This window comes from Marmota marmota, unplaced genomic scaffold (genome assembly GCF_001458135.2).
Source record: "Marmota marmota marmota unplaced genomic scaffold, marMar, whole genome shotgun sequence".
In the NCBI taxonomy this organism is placed as follows: domain Eukaryota; kingdom Metazoa; phylum Chordata; class Mammalia; order Rodentia; family Sciuridae; genus Marmota; species Marmota marmota.
The window spans coordinates 28,104,758-28,121,475 of record NW_025999853.1 but is presented as its reverse complement, the minus strand read 5'-3'; the positions used below and the strand labels follow the sequence as shown (position 1 = coordinate 28,121,475).

Genomic DNA, 16,718 nt, shown 5'->3' with positions numbered 1-16,718 from the left:
ACCATTTTGTACAATCCTATGGACTACCACAGAATGAGAGTCCATATGGAGATGGTTTATTTTCTTTTTTTGATCATGAGATTACATTAGAAAATAGTAACATACAACATCTGGTGATTGGCCAAAGAAAATAGTGTTTATTTTGTAGCACATTTTTGGTTCAACATACATGTGGCAGTTATAAATATGGGAGTTCGTCCTCGCTATAGACTACCATCAGTGGTATATCATGCTCCAGGTCAATGACCCATCACCCAGAACAGCAGGAAGCTTGAATGTCTCAAAGTTTGGAAGACAAGGATGATAACTAGATTACTAATTATGTTTTTTTATTACTTTGGTTGCAAAAAGAATTTATTTTTATTCTGTTACAGAAATTATATGTCCTCTTAAATGTGATCATTCATATGTTTATCAATTTCCTTCTCTGAGGTACATAGAATATGAAGTATCAGGAAACAACCCATCTCTTGACCACCACGCCAAGTATTGTCACTCAATTATCTCAGAAAATTCCCTCATTCAAAAATCCATATTTATAATAATTCAATTTCAACCCTAAATTTATAAGTTTAGGCCATTTAAGTTAATCATTACAGTGCAAAGCTAAAATATGAGGAAGTCACTTAAAGTCACAGAAACGGTCTTTACTAAGAACATCCATATAACATTTAAAAAAATTTTTTTTAGTTATACATGGACAAAATATCTTTATTTTGTTTATTTACTTTTATGTGGTACCGAGGATCAAACCCAGTGCCTCACATGTGCCAGGCAAGTGCTCTCCACTGAGCCACAACTCCAGCCCCAGTACCACAACATTTTTTATTTCATTTCTCTTTGGAAAACTGTATGAAGATTCTCTTAACAGTCAGTGCAGCTCATTATAGAATAACATTATCACATGTCAGCCCATTTCTCTGTCATGAACTTTGAGGTTACTTGCACAGAGTAAGTGCAATTTAATTCTATAAGGGTTCTGTCAAGATCTTTCACAATAAAACACAATGAATCACCATCTGCATGCTGCAAATAAAGCTGTGTATGGGCTGTCATTCAATTGCAGCTTATTTATTAATAGAGCAATGCCTTTTTTGGTTGTGTATATATTTTTCCCTTGGTACTAATCTCAATGTACTTTTATCAGTCTTTATTACAGATTACAGATTGTAGAAAATAGTTAAGGAAACTTCTGATCTTTTTTTAAGCATGCATTTAAATTTTAAAACATAAAATTTCATCAAATTATTCTCTTTATATAAGTGCTGCACATATTCCAGGAGCTGATTCAGTAGTTTCACCCAAATGTTAAGCAAAATATGGGATTACCTCAACATATAATAATAACTACTGTTGCATTTACATAAGGAAATAAAAAATCTTTGGCAAAAGCTTACAGTGCCTCATTTTTTTTTATCACAACTTGTGTTACACATTTTTTTTAAGGAATGGTCCTGTATCTAGTTTTGCTCCAGTGAATGCAACTAAGAAAACACTTTAAAGTATTAACTAGCATGTGTTTCTGAAAACATCAAAAAACTTAACCACAAAAATTCCAAGCATTATTTGAATAGGAAACCAAAACTTCAAAGGTTTCTTACTAGCACAACAGAGACCAGGAGAGAAAGTGTTCTTGGCTCAGTACAATTTAATTTTTAGATAGTCTTTGTCATACTTCCTAACTGCACTTTTCTTAACTAGCATTTGGTTCACCTATCTCACAATATATATTCATATTTCATATTGTTATTAAAGGACTTTTCACTAGATACATTAAGAAGATAATTTAGAATTATTTTATATGTATTGTCATTTTTGCTATTTCCCACAGTAAAGATAAAGCAACACAATAAGAATAACAAAGGCATCACCACACTTAACAAATAATTCCATGCAACTGGGATGAACTGTCAGGCAAGTTGAAGTGACCTTTCACAACTTCTGTATAACCTGCTTCTTTTAAAATTCCAAAATTGTTACTAAGAACATTATTGTGAACATAAATTTAATCTTAATGGTTCAAAGTTGCAAAACATAAGATAGATAAATTATATCATGTGTTATTCCTTCTGTAACTTCTAGATTGCCTATAGATTGGCTACAAACTTTCATGGACTATTAATGGTATACATGCCTACCATACCACAGGCAGGCTGTGTAAGATATAATGTTTATATAAAGTCCCCATATTTACTTTCATTTGTACTCTCATTCTCTTTTTCATTAACATACGCCCAAAAGAAAAAAAAAAAGCCTCTGTGCTGATTTCAACAGATGTCTATACCACATTTACAAATCCAGTCTTAGATTCTCCCCCAAACTTCAGACTTAGAGGGTTGCAAGACATCTCTAACGTCTAAAAGGCATCATCAATTTATTACATACAGAATAGAGTTCTTGGAAGGTCTTCTCCAAAGCTGGCTCCCCTCTAAAGAGTCCCATCTTATTATACCAATTGTCTTTGCTTTTCTCTTGTTTGTTTGTTTTGTTTTTGGTGCTGGGGATTGAGCCCAGGGTCTTGTGCTTGTGAGGCAAGCACTCTACCAACTGAGCTATATCCCCAGCCTTATTATACCAATTGTTCAAGCCCAAATTCATCCAATGCGTTCAATTGTTCAAGCCCAAATCTAAGAATCAATTGAGTCTTTTGCCCTTCCATATGCTACAGATCTTATATATTAATAATTTCTGTTGATTCTGCTCTCAAAAATATACTAGAATCTGAAAACTTCAATACTCGTAATGCTGTCATCTTGGTCCAACCTGCTATCATCTTGCTCTCTCTTGATCGCCTCATTATTTTATTACTGGTTTCACTTGTTTCTACACTGTACTGAAGGTTGTGTTCTGTATTCTCACAGTGGACAGAGAGACCTTTCCAAAAAACAATTTAGGTCAGGCCAAAACTCTCCAACGGCTTGTCATGCTTAAAATGAAGTTCAATGTTCTCACTATGGCCCGAGAGACCTTACGTGATCTGCTCTCCAGCTGCCTATGGAGCCTACCTTGAATTTTCCATTCCAGACATACTGGCTTTTGGGTATTCCTTCTGTACATTAAGATCATTCTTTGTTCTGAGTTTTGTACTTGAGGTTTCCTCTGCCTAGAACACCGTACTCCTTTGTATTTGTTTGACTTGCTCCCTTACTTCCATTAGTTTTTATTTTTTATTTTTTTTTGCTTGTTTGTTTGTTTGTTTCTGACCACCCTAAACTTAACTCAATCCTGTTGTCCTGGTTTATTTCTCTCCAGAGTCTCATCACTCTCTGGTATTGTATTGCATGCTTATTTTTCACAACTTTCTCCCACTGGAATGTAAATTTCACTAATGCAGAGACTTTGAATTGGGTCAAGAGCCATATAATCAGTGAGCAAACAAGTATATGATGTCCTATCTTTTAGTTCTGTGGATAGCAGAATGCTACAACACAGAAGAGATGATAGAATCTCTAAAAAAGGAAAAGTTGGTTGCCAGATTTCAGGGGAATGGAACTCTGTGAAGAAAGAAAGAAGTGTAAAGGGAATTTAGCCTTGGTCTACACAGTGATCACAGGAGTTGGTGGGGCCGCCCATGGGGTTTCTAGATATCTTATACCTTTCCCACTGAGGGAAAGCCAATGGCAGAGAATTCATATGCTTTGAGAAACTTCCTTTCAGCCTTTGATCAATTCAAAGGTTAAAAATTAGACTTATAATTACGGTTGCTTACTCAAGCTGTGTTCTGTATTAACAAAAATTAAACAGCGAACAACTTCACCTGATAAAGATTGAACATAAGTACAGTATAAGTTGAATTCCAGCAATGTCTAAATGTTAACTGTATTGGCTAGGCTACAGTTTAAATCTGTGTTTATATTGAGTCTTGAATCCTCTGAGTATTCATAAACTCGAATTGTTGAAAATGTACATTAACCACAAGTAGAATTGCAAAGAGGAAGAACAGTTGATACATCCATTCCTTGAAAGGCACAAGCTGTATGCTACAACAAATTCTCTAAATAGTCACTGGGTTCATATGGCTTTGAGGATGATGATGATAGGTACTTCATTACTGGGAACTTCTAGGAGGTCAAATATGACAGATTTATGGGTTTTTGGTTCTGATTAATGAAATATCATTTAGTTCTTAATGGCCAAGGGGTTACTGAATGAAAAAATACAACTGACATATTTCAAGGGGGTTTTTCTTATGACCAATTGAATACATCAGTTTAATAGTCAATTCTACTATGAGTCAATACAAAATTCAAATAGACATTTTAGCATATTTGTTTCACCTCACTCTTCTTGAAACTGTTATTAGCCAGAAAAACATTACAAAGGTTTACTATGGAGGCATACCAGCCTGTTTGGATATTTTCCATTATTGTACTAGACAGTAATATTTGGGTAACTAAAACTTTAGTCAGTAAGAGTTTACTCTATCAGATTTACCTATGAAAGACTTAGCTGAGTGTTCTCTTAAGAAAATCTCAGCTCTCATTAACTGTGGCTGTTTCTACCTGAATTTCTGGTGGCTTCACATGAGTGCTAAATAGTTTAGACTACATGGAACACTTATCTACTGCAGCATACCCTTCTCTGGTACCAGAAGATCAACATTTGGTTTTAGATAAATGTATAAATCCTGGATGGATCTAATTTAAGAATTTAGCAGACTAAATTATATTTTATCATCTGTCCAAGGATCTAAAAACAGGCAGTAAAGATGTAGTTCTAATCTTAACAATTTCAATCAAGTGTGTGGAAAAACCATGTTTTCTATTTAAAAGACATATGGCTGAATATAGTTATTAAAATGTTAGTGTCCTACCTCTCGGATTGCTGTACAAAACTCACTCTGAAGCACTTTTTTGAGAGACTGTAGCTTGTGTACTGGTACTTCTCCAGATTCCTGTAGTTTTTCCAGTAATTCAATTGCTCTTGCAACATCTGGGTAAAAAAATAAATACATAAATAAAAATGGAGAGACCTAGAATAAACTGTATCTCATCAGCAAAATACAATTATTTCAATTGAATGGTGACATTATTCCAATTGAAAACCACATAAAATTAATTGCAAAATCAAAACTTGTAACTCAGAGATCATTGTTTTTATTTTTTGGTAAAAAATCAATTTAATCTGTTCCAGATAATTTGTTACTTAATATATCTTCTAGAATGGCATTTCATGTATGTTACTTTTGTCAGACAAATCAATTTGAAAAAGAAGAAAATGCAGGAAAAATGTCTGTTACTTAATCTGATACAACAATAACCATCTATGGTCAATTGAATCTATGAGATTTTTTTTTTTCAGTCTGACTCTCCATACAATACTTTCATTGCAATTGCAATGTTACACTTATTAGTATGATCATTTGATTGATGTGCATTCACCTTCACTTATCTATGAACTCCTTTAACGAAGGAACTTGATCTAGTTTGTTTGCCATTGCATCCCCCAGAGTCTGGTATGATACTATGAATAAATATTCAAGGAATAAATAAATTAATGGACTCTCCACTTCTCCACCACTGGATTATTCCAGGTCCTTATTATCTCTTCTCAGTTCAACTGGAATGATTTCTTCTCCTCCAGCTTCTTCATATGGCCCACAAGTTTATCTCTCTAAAACAAAACTTTGATCATGTACCCATCTATCAACTTCAATGTTACGAAGCATAATATTTTTCAATGTTTATATCACAGGTTAATGTTTCAAAATACATATAGTCTTTAGTTGCTATAAAACCTAAAATCCCTATATTATTTCTTATTTTCAAGAGAAAATTATATAATAAAAGACTATTCAAAAATAATTATAGCGATCTCTTCCACCCTGTTTCTATGGACAACAACATCTAACTAAAATATCACTTAGGTTTTTAAGTAGTAGGACATGATGTTTTCAATTTCTAGGTGACTGGTTCCATAAAGTATTACACATTCCAGCAATCAGATTATAAATCCATCCATCCATCTATCCATCCATCCATCCATCCAGTAATTTGCATTTCTATTATACCTGGCACCAAGCTTAACAACAAACAACACTTCCTTTCTGAACTCACAGAACTCATGATCTAATAAGACTGGAATACATCAGCACAGCCACCAATAAAAAAAAAAAAAAACTGTCCACTTCAGAATTTGGGTGAGGTTAACATAGGTGTATGTATATATTGAAGAAAATAAGCAAAAAGTGACTTTATCGAGACTCCCCTGCTGAAGTAGTTATTTTGATTGCCAATTGTAGCCCAAAGTAGCACAAATCATGAAATCAATATGACACTGACAGTGTCTAAAGTTTGTCTGTTAGTACATAAATAGAAGACAACATAGTCAATTGGACAACGCTGGTCACATCTACAATCAATATGGTACCACGCTGAGATTTTTAAGCATTTCTAACTGCATGAAACACTTCACTCAGATGCCCCATAGGCACATAGAACTCTCAGTATGTTTACAACTAAGCTCATTATATTTTTTCCCTGAAATTATCTCTTCTCTTCCAATATTCTGTTTCCATTAATGGTATCCCCAAACAGCCTGTCTCCCAAACTAGACCATGACATCATCTTTCACACTTACCCCCACGTGTAGTTTGTCAGCAAGTGCTATAGATTCTACCTCAAAAATACCTTTTGAATGGAGCTCTTCCCCTTCATTAATTCAGAAAAGCCTTTATCATTTCTCACTGTAGTACTGGCACATCTCCTAACAGAGCTCCTTTAAAATAATCTTTTTTTTTTTCAGTTCATCCTCCATGCTGCTTCTAAAGTAACTGTCCTGAATGAGAAACTTAAATATTATTCTCCTGTATGTAAAACTTCATGCAATCCCACCTGCTACAGAATAAAGTTTGGATCACAGGGTTTTATAGAGGGCCCTCAGCAGCCTACCTATTCTGACTCAGCTCGGTACACCTCCTCCTGCCTATTCTGCACTATGACCATCCAAAAATTTTGCTGTTCCTAGAACATGCTACAGAATGTCATGCCTCTATGGCTTGGCACATATTGCCCTCTGTTCTTGGAATGCAATTCATCCCATCATTCATGTATGTCTTCATTCATTCAGTAGTTTTGGGTCCTGTGCTGTGCACAGGAGACACAGTGGTAGAGGAGACAGCTCTTTCTCTTGATTTCATGGAGTATCCAGGCTTAAAAGTCACTGATGTGCAATAAAGATGTGCATGTTACAAACAAAGCACTACTGGGTGGTCCATGGATATATGACAAAGGCACATATCATCATTCAGGAAGTCAGAGAGAACTTCTTTGTGAAACTAATAGCTAAGCAAAATCCTAGATAGTAGGTAAAAGTGGGGAAAGGGCAAAGAATGTTCTAAGCAAAGGGGATAAGCAAATACTGAAGGCTTGTTAAAAGACATTCAAAGAATAGGAAGAAATTCAATGTGTTTGAACCTGAAGCCAGGGAGAGTAGCAAGAGATGAAGTAGATGGAAATTGCATCATGGAGGGTATTTTAGTCTATGTAGGAATGACTTAGCTTAAATAGCATTTCTTCAAGCCTATCTTCACTGACTCTTCAAGGCAGATTGAGTTGCTATCATTACTGTGTTCCCAAGTTATTTGTTTACTTGTCCATTGTAATAATTATTACTTTCTGTTTCACCTCTATTTGCCTATCTGTCTCCCCCCTTCATACCCATGAATCTATAAGCTTATTTAGGTGTCAGGAACAATGTCTTATTTGTCATTATCTCATTCATTGCAGAGTACCTGGCACATAATTAAATGTTTAATGTGCATTTGTTTGGTTAATGGTAGATTAATTAATGAGACTGGCTCAGGAAGGCATTAGAGGTCTATGTATGCATAAACCATAACTCCTCATGAATCTATATCTCCACACATCAGTATCAGCCTTGGTCAAGATTTGCTTGGGCATCATGTGAGAGAAGGAGGTAAGCCAGAACCTGTAGGCTGAAGGATACCAATGATGATAGTTCTCAGCTAATGCTATGCATTGAAATTACCTGGGGTGCATTTGTCAATTCCTGAGACCCACCCCAAAATAATTAACCTAGAATTTCCAGAAGAATGGTTTTCAACCTTTGCTGCATATTGGAATTACCTAGGGAGCTTTAAAACACACAGCTTCCTTATTCAGGCCCACCCCAGAGACTCCAATGTGATTGGCACAGGGTGGGAACTAGGAATGGGGCTAAAGTGCAGCTGAGATTGAGACCACTGCTCTAAGCCAGCATGGGATTCGGGGTTTTTTAAAAACTCATATGTTATTTGAATGTGCAGCCAGGATTCAGAACCTTTGCTACAGATTTATGGTTCTAAAACGTGAGTAGTGTGCCTACAGATCACTTGGGAAAGCTTGGGAAAGCTAACTAACCCTCCTAATCCTCCTCTCCATTTGAGAGATGTCAATTTAGGAGGAGTGAGAATAAGGCCTAGGTATCTTCTTTTTAAACTAATGCTTGAAGTGATTCTGTAATTGTTAGTTCACAGACCCCAAAGGAGGAAAAATGAACAAAATAATCTTTTGGGTTTCTTTCATCACCAGTACTCCTGGAACTCCTGCCCTTCATTATTCTTTGATGTGATATGTGAAAGAATACTGAATGGAATTTTTCCAGAAGTCTCAGAATTATTGATAAAATCTCACAGATGAAAGTGATGGAGATTGGGTACTACTCCATTCGAAAAATTGGTTCTTACCAAAGACCAATCAGTGGACTCACCTGAGACATTTTTTTAAGTAGCGCATTACCCCAAGCCAATTAAACTGAAATCTCAAATTGTGGTATCCACTCCTTAGGTTTTCTTTCTAAGCTTCCAGATGATTCCCGTGGCCATCCAAGGCCGAGAAAAACATTGTTCTTAAAAGAGTCACCAGAGAAAACAGATACACCTCCATTAAGACATTAAAGCTGAGATGATTTTGCTATAGTATACCCTGGGTCTTTTTTAGTCCTTATAAGAGGTAGCTGGGAGATGAGATAGCATTTAAGGAGTACTGTCATTAATTTCAAATAGAGTACTAAGTGTTTACTTCCATTCCAACAACTAAGTGAGGAGGGTTCTGACAGAACTACTTGTAGTGAATGGGCGTGCCTGAAAGAAGGGAGACGAGCATGTCTTTCCTGGTTGCATAGGAAATTGTCCTGGGTGACCTGCCTGCCCTCTATGTTCCTCTGAGCAGAAGGAGAGAACTAGATAGCAGGAGCCTGTAGATTGAAACTCTTTTGTTGGTACCCACCCAAGGGAGGCTAGCAGTGTGAGGTCAAGGAAACACAGCAGCTAGCAAGAGACAAAGGAAGGCTAGGCACAGTGGTGCACACCTGTAATCCCAGCAACTCAGGAGCCTGAAGCGGGAAGATGGAAAGTTCTAGACCATCCTCAGCAATTTAGCGAGGCCCCCAGCAACTTAGTGAGACCCTGTCTCAAAATATAAAAGTGCTGGGGATGTGGCACTGCTGGGTTCAATCCTAGAATTCCCCCAATGTGCACAAAAAAAGACAAATGAAATCTCAGAATCAAACATGGAAGAGGTCAGGGCCCTCTAGGCCAGGCCTGGGTGGAGCTGAGAACAAAAAGATGGTGAGTGATAAATGGATATGAGATTGGGGTTTTAAACAGAATGTGGATTCCCTTCAGCTCTGTACCAGAAAGCTTCATGACCAGGATCTGGAAGGAAGAAGAAGCAGCTTTTGTGTCGCCACAATACTTAAACAACTACAATACAGGGTGTATGGTTTATTTGTAAGAGACCCCCCTGAGGGAGGGTTCTTCTTCAGAACCCCCTTATGCTTATTTTGTAAAACCCTTCTGACAAGTTTGGTGGCTAACATAGTAGTTTGGGGTTTACTAGTCTAGCTCAGATAAGGATGAATATTAGGTAAAACTGGGGAGACTGGCAAACAAAGATAATAAGCGCAAGAAGACCAAGGGATTTTTTTTCCCCCTGAAGCCTATTCTTCACCTTACCTTAACTCGCCAATTAACATCTTCATCCCATTACATGAGTAAAATACTTGAGTATCACACTTGTCCTCCCAGTCTCCTCCACACCTCTGATTCAATTCACCCCCTACCTCTAAAAACAAAAACGGTAAACTTTTATTAAACATCTGTGATATAGGGGGTATCTTTGTCCATTTCCCATTGCTATATCAAAATATCACAGACTAGGTAGTTTATAAAGAAAAGATATGTTTCTCTCAGTTTCAGAGCCTAGGGAGTCCAAGATTGAAGGGCTGTATTCCTGGAGGGACTTCTGGCTACATCATAACATGACAGAGAGCATCACATGACAAGAGAGCAAGACAGCTAGCTACTCTACAATAACTAACCCACTCCCTCCACAATGGAAAATGTTGTAATTAATCCATTCCTGAGCATGGAACCTTCATGACTTCATCTCCTCTAAAATGTCCCACCTCTTAGTACTGTCACAATGGCAGTTAAATTTCAGCATGAATTTTGGAGTGACCATTTAAAACACAGCATTTGGTCCTGGCCCCTAAAACTCATGTTCTTCTTATACATAAAATACATTGATTCCATCACAATACTTTTGAAAATCTTAACTCATTCCAGCACCAACACAAAAATTCAAAGTCCCAAATCTCCTCTGAATCAGATAAGGTTGAGATTCAAAGCGTGATTCATCCTGAGGCAAACTCCCTCCAGCCATCCTATAAAACCAAAACAAGTTGTCTACTTCCAGAATACCATCATGGGATAGGCATAGGATGGACTCTATTCCAAAAGGGAGAAATAACCAAGAAAAGATAAATAACTAGTCCCAAGTCAGAAGAAAACACAATAGAAAAAATTTTTTAAGTCTTAAAGCTGGAGGATAGTTTCCTTTGACTCTGGGTTGCCTCAGTTGAGTCTTGTGGCTGCAGCTATCACAGTCTGATTTCACAAGCTGGTGATTCTGTGGGTCCTGGGATTTTGTGGCGGGGGGACCCCACTGTCACATCTCTGCTAAGTATTGCCCTAGTCAGGACGCTATTGTAATAACTCTGCTTTTGTGACAAGTCTCTGCCTGGGCATGCAGGTAGTATGCAACATACTTTGAAATTTAATTGAAAGAAGTCATGTCTCCACTACTCTCTCATTCTGCATACATGCAGACTTAACACTGTGTGGATGCTGCCAAGTCTTACTGCTTGTATGTTTCAGAGTTGTGGATTGAGCTAGACCTGTTTGTGTTGCAGCTAGGGTGGCTGGGGAGCCCTGAGCCACGATGTAGGTAGCAAAGACCCAAGGCAACACAGGGAAGAAAATCAGTGGAAATCAGTACCCTGGTTTGTTGCCTGAGACCATTCCACTGTCCTCAAGGTCTGGGCCTGTGTTGGGAGAGAGAGCTTTGAAGATCTCTGGAATGCCATCCTTGACTTTGTCTAGCTGTGTTGATAAATGGTACCTGCATCCCTTCAATCCATATTAATCTCTTTTGCAAACAGTTTCTTGGCAACACCTTTCATATTCTTTCCCAAACATGGTTTTTCTCTCTTTGCATGGTCAAACTTTGAATTTTCCAAATCTTTTCATTCTGCTTCTTTTTTAATTATAAATTCCATCTTTAAGTCATTTCTTTGTTATCACATCTCACTGTATGGAAGTTAAAAGTAGACATGCATAAATAGCTTGAATGTTTGCTACTTAGATTTTTTTTTTTTTACTTGCTGGATATCTTAGTTCACCACTCTTAAGTTTTATGTTCCATAAATCCCTAGGATATGGACATAATTTCACCACGTTCTTCGTAACTGTATAACAAGCATGGCCTTTACTCCAGTTTCCAATACTTCTTTCTTATTTCCATCCAAGGTTGCATCAGAATGGCAATTTACTATCTGTATTTCTATCAGGATTGTGATAAATGACCATATAAGTGACCAAACTTTTCCTAGTCTTCTTTTCTGCATTCTCACTAGAATAATCGTTAATTCTCTGTTCACGGCAATGCAGGCTTTTGTTAACCTATTCATCCAAACTCTTCCAGTTTCTGCCCATAACCCAATTCCAAAAATGTTCCCATATTTTCAGGTATCTATTATACCAAGTTACTTCTTGGTAACAATTTGCCAGGTTAGTTTGTTTTCTGTTGCTGTAACATCAGAATAAGTAAATTATAAAGAAAAGAAATTCATCAAGGTTCTAAAAAGTAGGAAATGCAAGACCACAGTGTTGACATTTGGCCTTTGAGCTGCATCATAACTTGGTGGAAGGGAAAGCAAGTACACACACATGTGAGACAGAGCTAACTTTATAACAAAGCCATTCCTGTAGAAATAAACCACTCCCTCAATAACAGCATAGGGCCATTCATAAGGGTGGCCCCATGACCTAATCACTCTTTAAAGTTTCCACTTGTTAATATTAATATGAATAACAATCAAGTTTCAACATGAGGTTTGGAAGGGCCATTGTACTATACTGTGAAGTCATTACATGCTGAGAGTATTGCATTCTTTTACCTTATTTTATCCTTATGATAACTACATGTGGTGGAAAATATCCACATTTTGCAAATGATAAAACTCAGGATTATAGAGAGTTTAACTCACTAACAAGTAGGAAATTTGAGTTTGGCGTCTCAAACCCTGTGCCTGTTATTTTCATTTCTATCACAGTTTTACCTTTAGCAGCCTTCTCTTCAACGTTCAGTATTTTTATAATAGCTTTGTGCTCTGCAGGCTTTCTTGGTCATAGGTTGAACTCTTAATTTTTCCTTTTTCAATAAAGATTAATCCTGATTCATTTACCAGTATATCCATCTCAGGTACTATTCATTGATTGACAGGATCACCTGTAGAGCTTTTGAATGGAGTAGAGTGGTTCTTAGCCTTTCTGCCCATTGGAATTACCTGGGACTGAAAAACAGATTGCTGGATCCTACTCACATGTATTTTGCTTTCATTGATTGGTGTGTGACCTGGGCATCAAGTTCTTCAGAATGTCTCAAGGATATAATGAGTAGTCATGTTGAGAATCACTCATACGGAGTCTGGAAATTTTAATAAATGCGACTTTCCATTGCATATAGTGCTTATTATGTCACTGTTAAAAACATTCTGCCTCTCTGACTAGCACTATGAGGTTAGGTTTATTATTATGCTAATTATATAGAGGAGGAAATTGAGATCCACAGAATTAAAATTATTTCTCTTAGAAAAGAGCTAGTCAGTAGGAGAGTTGAGATTTCAATCTAGCAATGTGGCTGTAGAACCTGGACTACATTTGAGATATGGATTAGTAATCCATATGCAGTCAGCTACTTATATCTGCAGGTTCTGCATCCACAGATTCAATCAACAATTTGGATATACTGAATCAAAAACATGGCCTATGATGACTGTATAGGTACAGAACATTTATAAACTTTTTGTCACTATTCCACAGACAATACAGTCTATAATTACTTACATAGCATTTACTTTGTATTAGTTATTATAAGCAATCTAGATATGATTTAAAATGTACAGAAAGATGTGCTTAGGTTATTTGAAAACACTATTCCTTCCATTCTCTATGAGATTTGAACATCTACAATCTTTGGCATTTGTGGTGGGTTGTAGGGAGCAGGTGTTTTCCTGGAACCAATGGGATACAAAGAGATATGGTAGTTAAAATCATTTCCAGAACTTCTTCTCTAAGGTTGCTAGTAGAGATCAAGCTAATCTGACCAACAAATACTTCCTTGAGATTCTCAAATTTTAGTTAACATAAAAAATTTACCTCTGGACAACTTATTTAAAAGATCAACACTTCAAAAAAGGGTGAGGTATAGTCTTTAAATCTGATCTTACAGAAGTCATCTAAGTCTGACACAAATGCATTCACTCTGTGATACAGAACAAAGCGAGCTCACAGCCACCACCTATCCACTGCTTACTTCACTTACTTAGTTTATCTTGTAAAAACCCTTACCAGTATATAAAGGAATCATTATTATTTCTACCGTATAACTGAAGAAAAACAAAAGCAACTAAGGCTTACAAAGATGAGTTATCTAACCCAAGCTATGCAACTAGTAAATGGTGGATCCAAGATTCAAAACCAGCTGTATTTGACTCCAGTGCCCATGTTCTTATTTTGCTCTCTAACCTGATTTATTTCTCCAATTTACTTAAAATGGATTTGAAATAAAACAATCAAGGTCTGATAAATTTATTTTTAAATATAGCAACTTGGACCATTGTGAGCTGTGACAGTCATAATACTACACAAGGTCTTATATTATGTTACTCTATAGTCACTGTAGATTATGTTACTCTATAGTCACTGTTTTTTCATAGTAAAAACACAGGGTCAAAGAAACATGATCAACTCATCATCAATTGCCTGGTAATAGTAAGGAGACTGGAAATTCTGGAAATATTTCCTTCAAAATAGGAGGAATGTTATAAAAACAAAACAACAAAAACAACAAAATAACAAATAACTGGAATTTAGGAACTTAAGTGGAGTAAGCTTTCAGTGATCTGGAGTAATTCAGTTATCATCTTCTCATTCTTTAATGATAAGCATTGATTAACTTAATTGACATTTAAGATATGGAATTTGACCCATGGCTCATCTGAAGCTGGAACTTGAATGGAGGTGGAGTTGGGTCATTTAAAGTTATTATCTAGTCATGCTGCAAAAATTTATTGAGCTCTATGGCAAACATTATGAATTATCAACCCTGAAGCTATCCAAAACCTCTTATCCCTTGCTTTCTACTATAAAAGCTGGAAAGTGAACACAATTCTCTTTCCAAACTCTTGTAATTTGGCCAAATTATAAGCACAGATATGGCTTCCAGGAATAACTTCGAAATAAACAAACTGCCCTCCAAATTTTGGTCTTGCTTCTTTCCTTCCTTTTGACAGCTATAAGGCCTTACAGTGACTAGAAGTGAAACAGCCATTCTGTGATCATGAAGATGAATGTTACGTGCTAAGGATGGTGACACAGGGCAAAGGAAGGGACCTAACCCTTTCATGCCATTATTGAGCTGCTATTCAAATCCTAAGCTATCCAACGCCTGATTCTTATCTGTAAAAGACATTTGGTTTTCTGTGACTTGCAACCTAATGCAAAATCACATGACGTCAAAGGCACTGTTCTAAGTTTCAAGGATAATGTTGATGTTATAGAGAAACTAGAGTGACAGATGGTGCTCCTTTGACTAAGATAGCCATGGAAAGCTTCTTAGGAAAGGCTGAGACTTGACTGTGGAGAATAAGCCAGCCATATGAAAATCCAAAGGAAGAGCATCGGGACAGGAACAGCAAAATCAAGGACCATAGAGTGAGGGCAGCAAGCATACATGTCAAAAAGTCAGAAAGAAAAAGTTGTCTGTGGAACATTGTAACTGAAGCAAACAGCAATAGTAACAGTGGTGTGCTGGTAAATGATTAACAACCAGCTCTTCAAAACCAAGAGACAAAACAACAAAGCCCTAACTTGTAGCATTTTCTGAGGTGTAAATACTTGTGTCATAGCAAAGCTAGAAACATGATATCACTGATTTGCAAAGTTCTTGAATATTGAACAGAAAGTTCTCACAAGCCAGGAAGTACCAACTTCAACATCCTATGGAGAGGAAATAAAGTTTGAGAGGTAGATAAGATTTCTTTAATAGGGTTAGATTTTAATACAATTAAATCAAATTAATAAAGCCATTGGTGATGGTTTGGCAAAAGGATGATGTGATCTGATTCACATTTTATAATAATTACTATAAATGCTATATTGTAATATTAATCATAATGGACCAAGGAGGGTATATTCAGGAACCCAATTTGGAAGAAGGCTATTGGAGTGGCCTGGGAAGAGATGGAAGAAGCTTATACCAGAAGGCAGCAGTACAGTTGGTGAAACCCGGACACTTTAAAGCACAGGTGGGTGGAATAAGAATCAGTGTTTTGAGATGTGCCACAGTTATAGGGAGAGGTTATTCTCAAGAAAGCCTGGGAGACAGAATAAAGGGTACATTAATGAATACAGTAACATACCTTAGCAGCACTTTGTAAATAATGGTGGATACTGTCTTACCTATTATAAGCAAATGATATCAATGAATTTAATAAATGCCCAAAAGAAAAAGGTAAAAGAACACTGAGGAGCAAATTATTTGAAAAGGGACTAATAATAAGGTGGCATTTTCCTGTTATTCTCTTTCAATCCAAATGAGATTCCTCAATCCTGACCTCTAAGGGATTATATATAATTTTTTTAATCCCTATAGTGATCAGTTGGAGAATATGAGTATAGATCTGAAAGTTAAAGAAACCTGAGACTGTGACGTGGTAGTATTGACTTTATGCAGTTATTGTGAGGCAGTAAATGACAGTATAATGAGATTTTAATATAAAATGCCTGGCATATGGTCCATATATGATATTCATATCTTCTTTTCCCCCTATCCCTTCATCTGTGAGTCCTCACTTCCTGTTCTATTAGTGGCAATGTCTAAGGAAGCAATGTAAAATTATAAAAAGTAAATTATTGCAACTGGCATTCCCCTTGAAAAAGTGACCAATTATCTATTCTCTCTCTCTCTCTCTCTCTCTCTCTCTCTCTCTCCCCCCCCCCCTTCCTTCCCTCTCTGCCCCTCCCTCCATCCTTCTTCTATGTAAAAATTAACTTTACATGGATTTTTTTTGGCATTCCATTGGTAGTTACTAAAATTATAAAGTAATGATAGTAATGACTATAATGAGAGACAGAACGGTAACCAGGGATATAT

General features: G+C 36.6%; 1 protein-coding gene across 2 annotated transcripts in view; it reads right to left on the bottom strand.

The window, feature by feature from the left end:
- Positions 1-16,718, bottom strand: part of Lin7a (lin-7 homolog A, crumbs cell polarity complex component) — a 133,583-nt gene that overhangs the window by 83,283 nt on the left and 33,582 nt on the right. Inside the window, exon 2 of one of the 2 annotated variants that reach the window (XM_015482963.2) lies at positions 4,814-4,932. In XM_015482963.2, coding sequence (XP_015338449.1) covers positions 4,814-4,932 — 119 coding nt within the window. Of the gene's footprint in view, positions 1-4,813; positions 4,933-16,718 lie in introns of those variants that run through there. The other variant, XM_048804602.1, reaches the window with a different exon arrangement.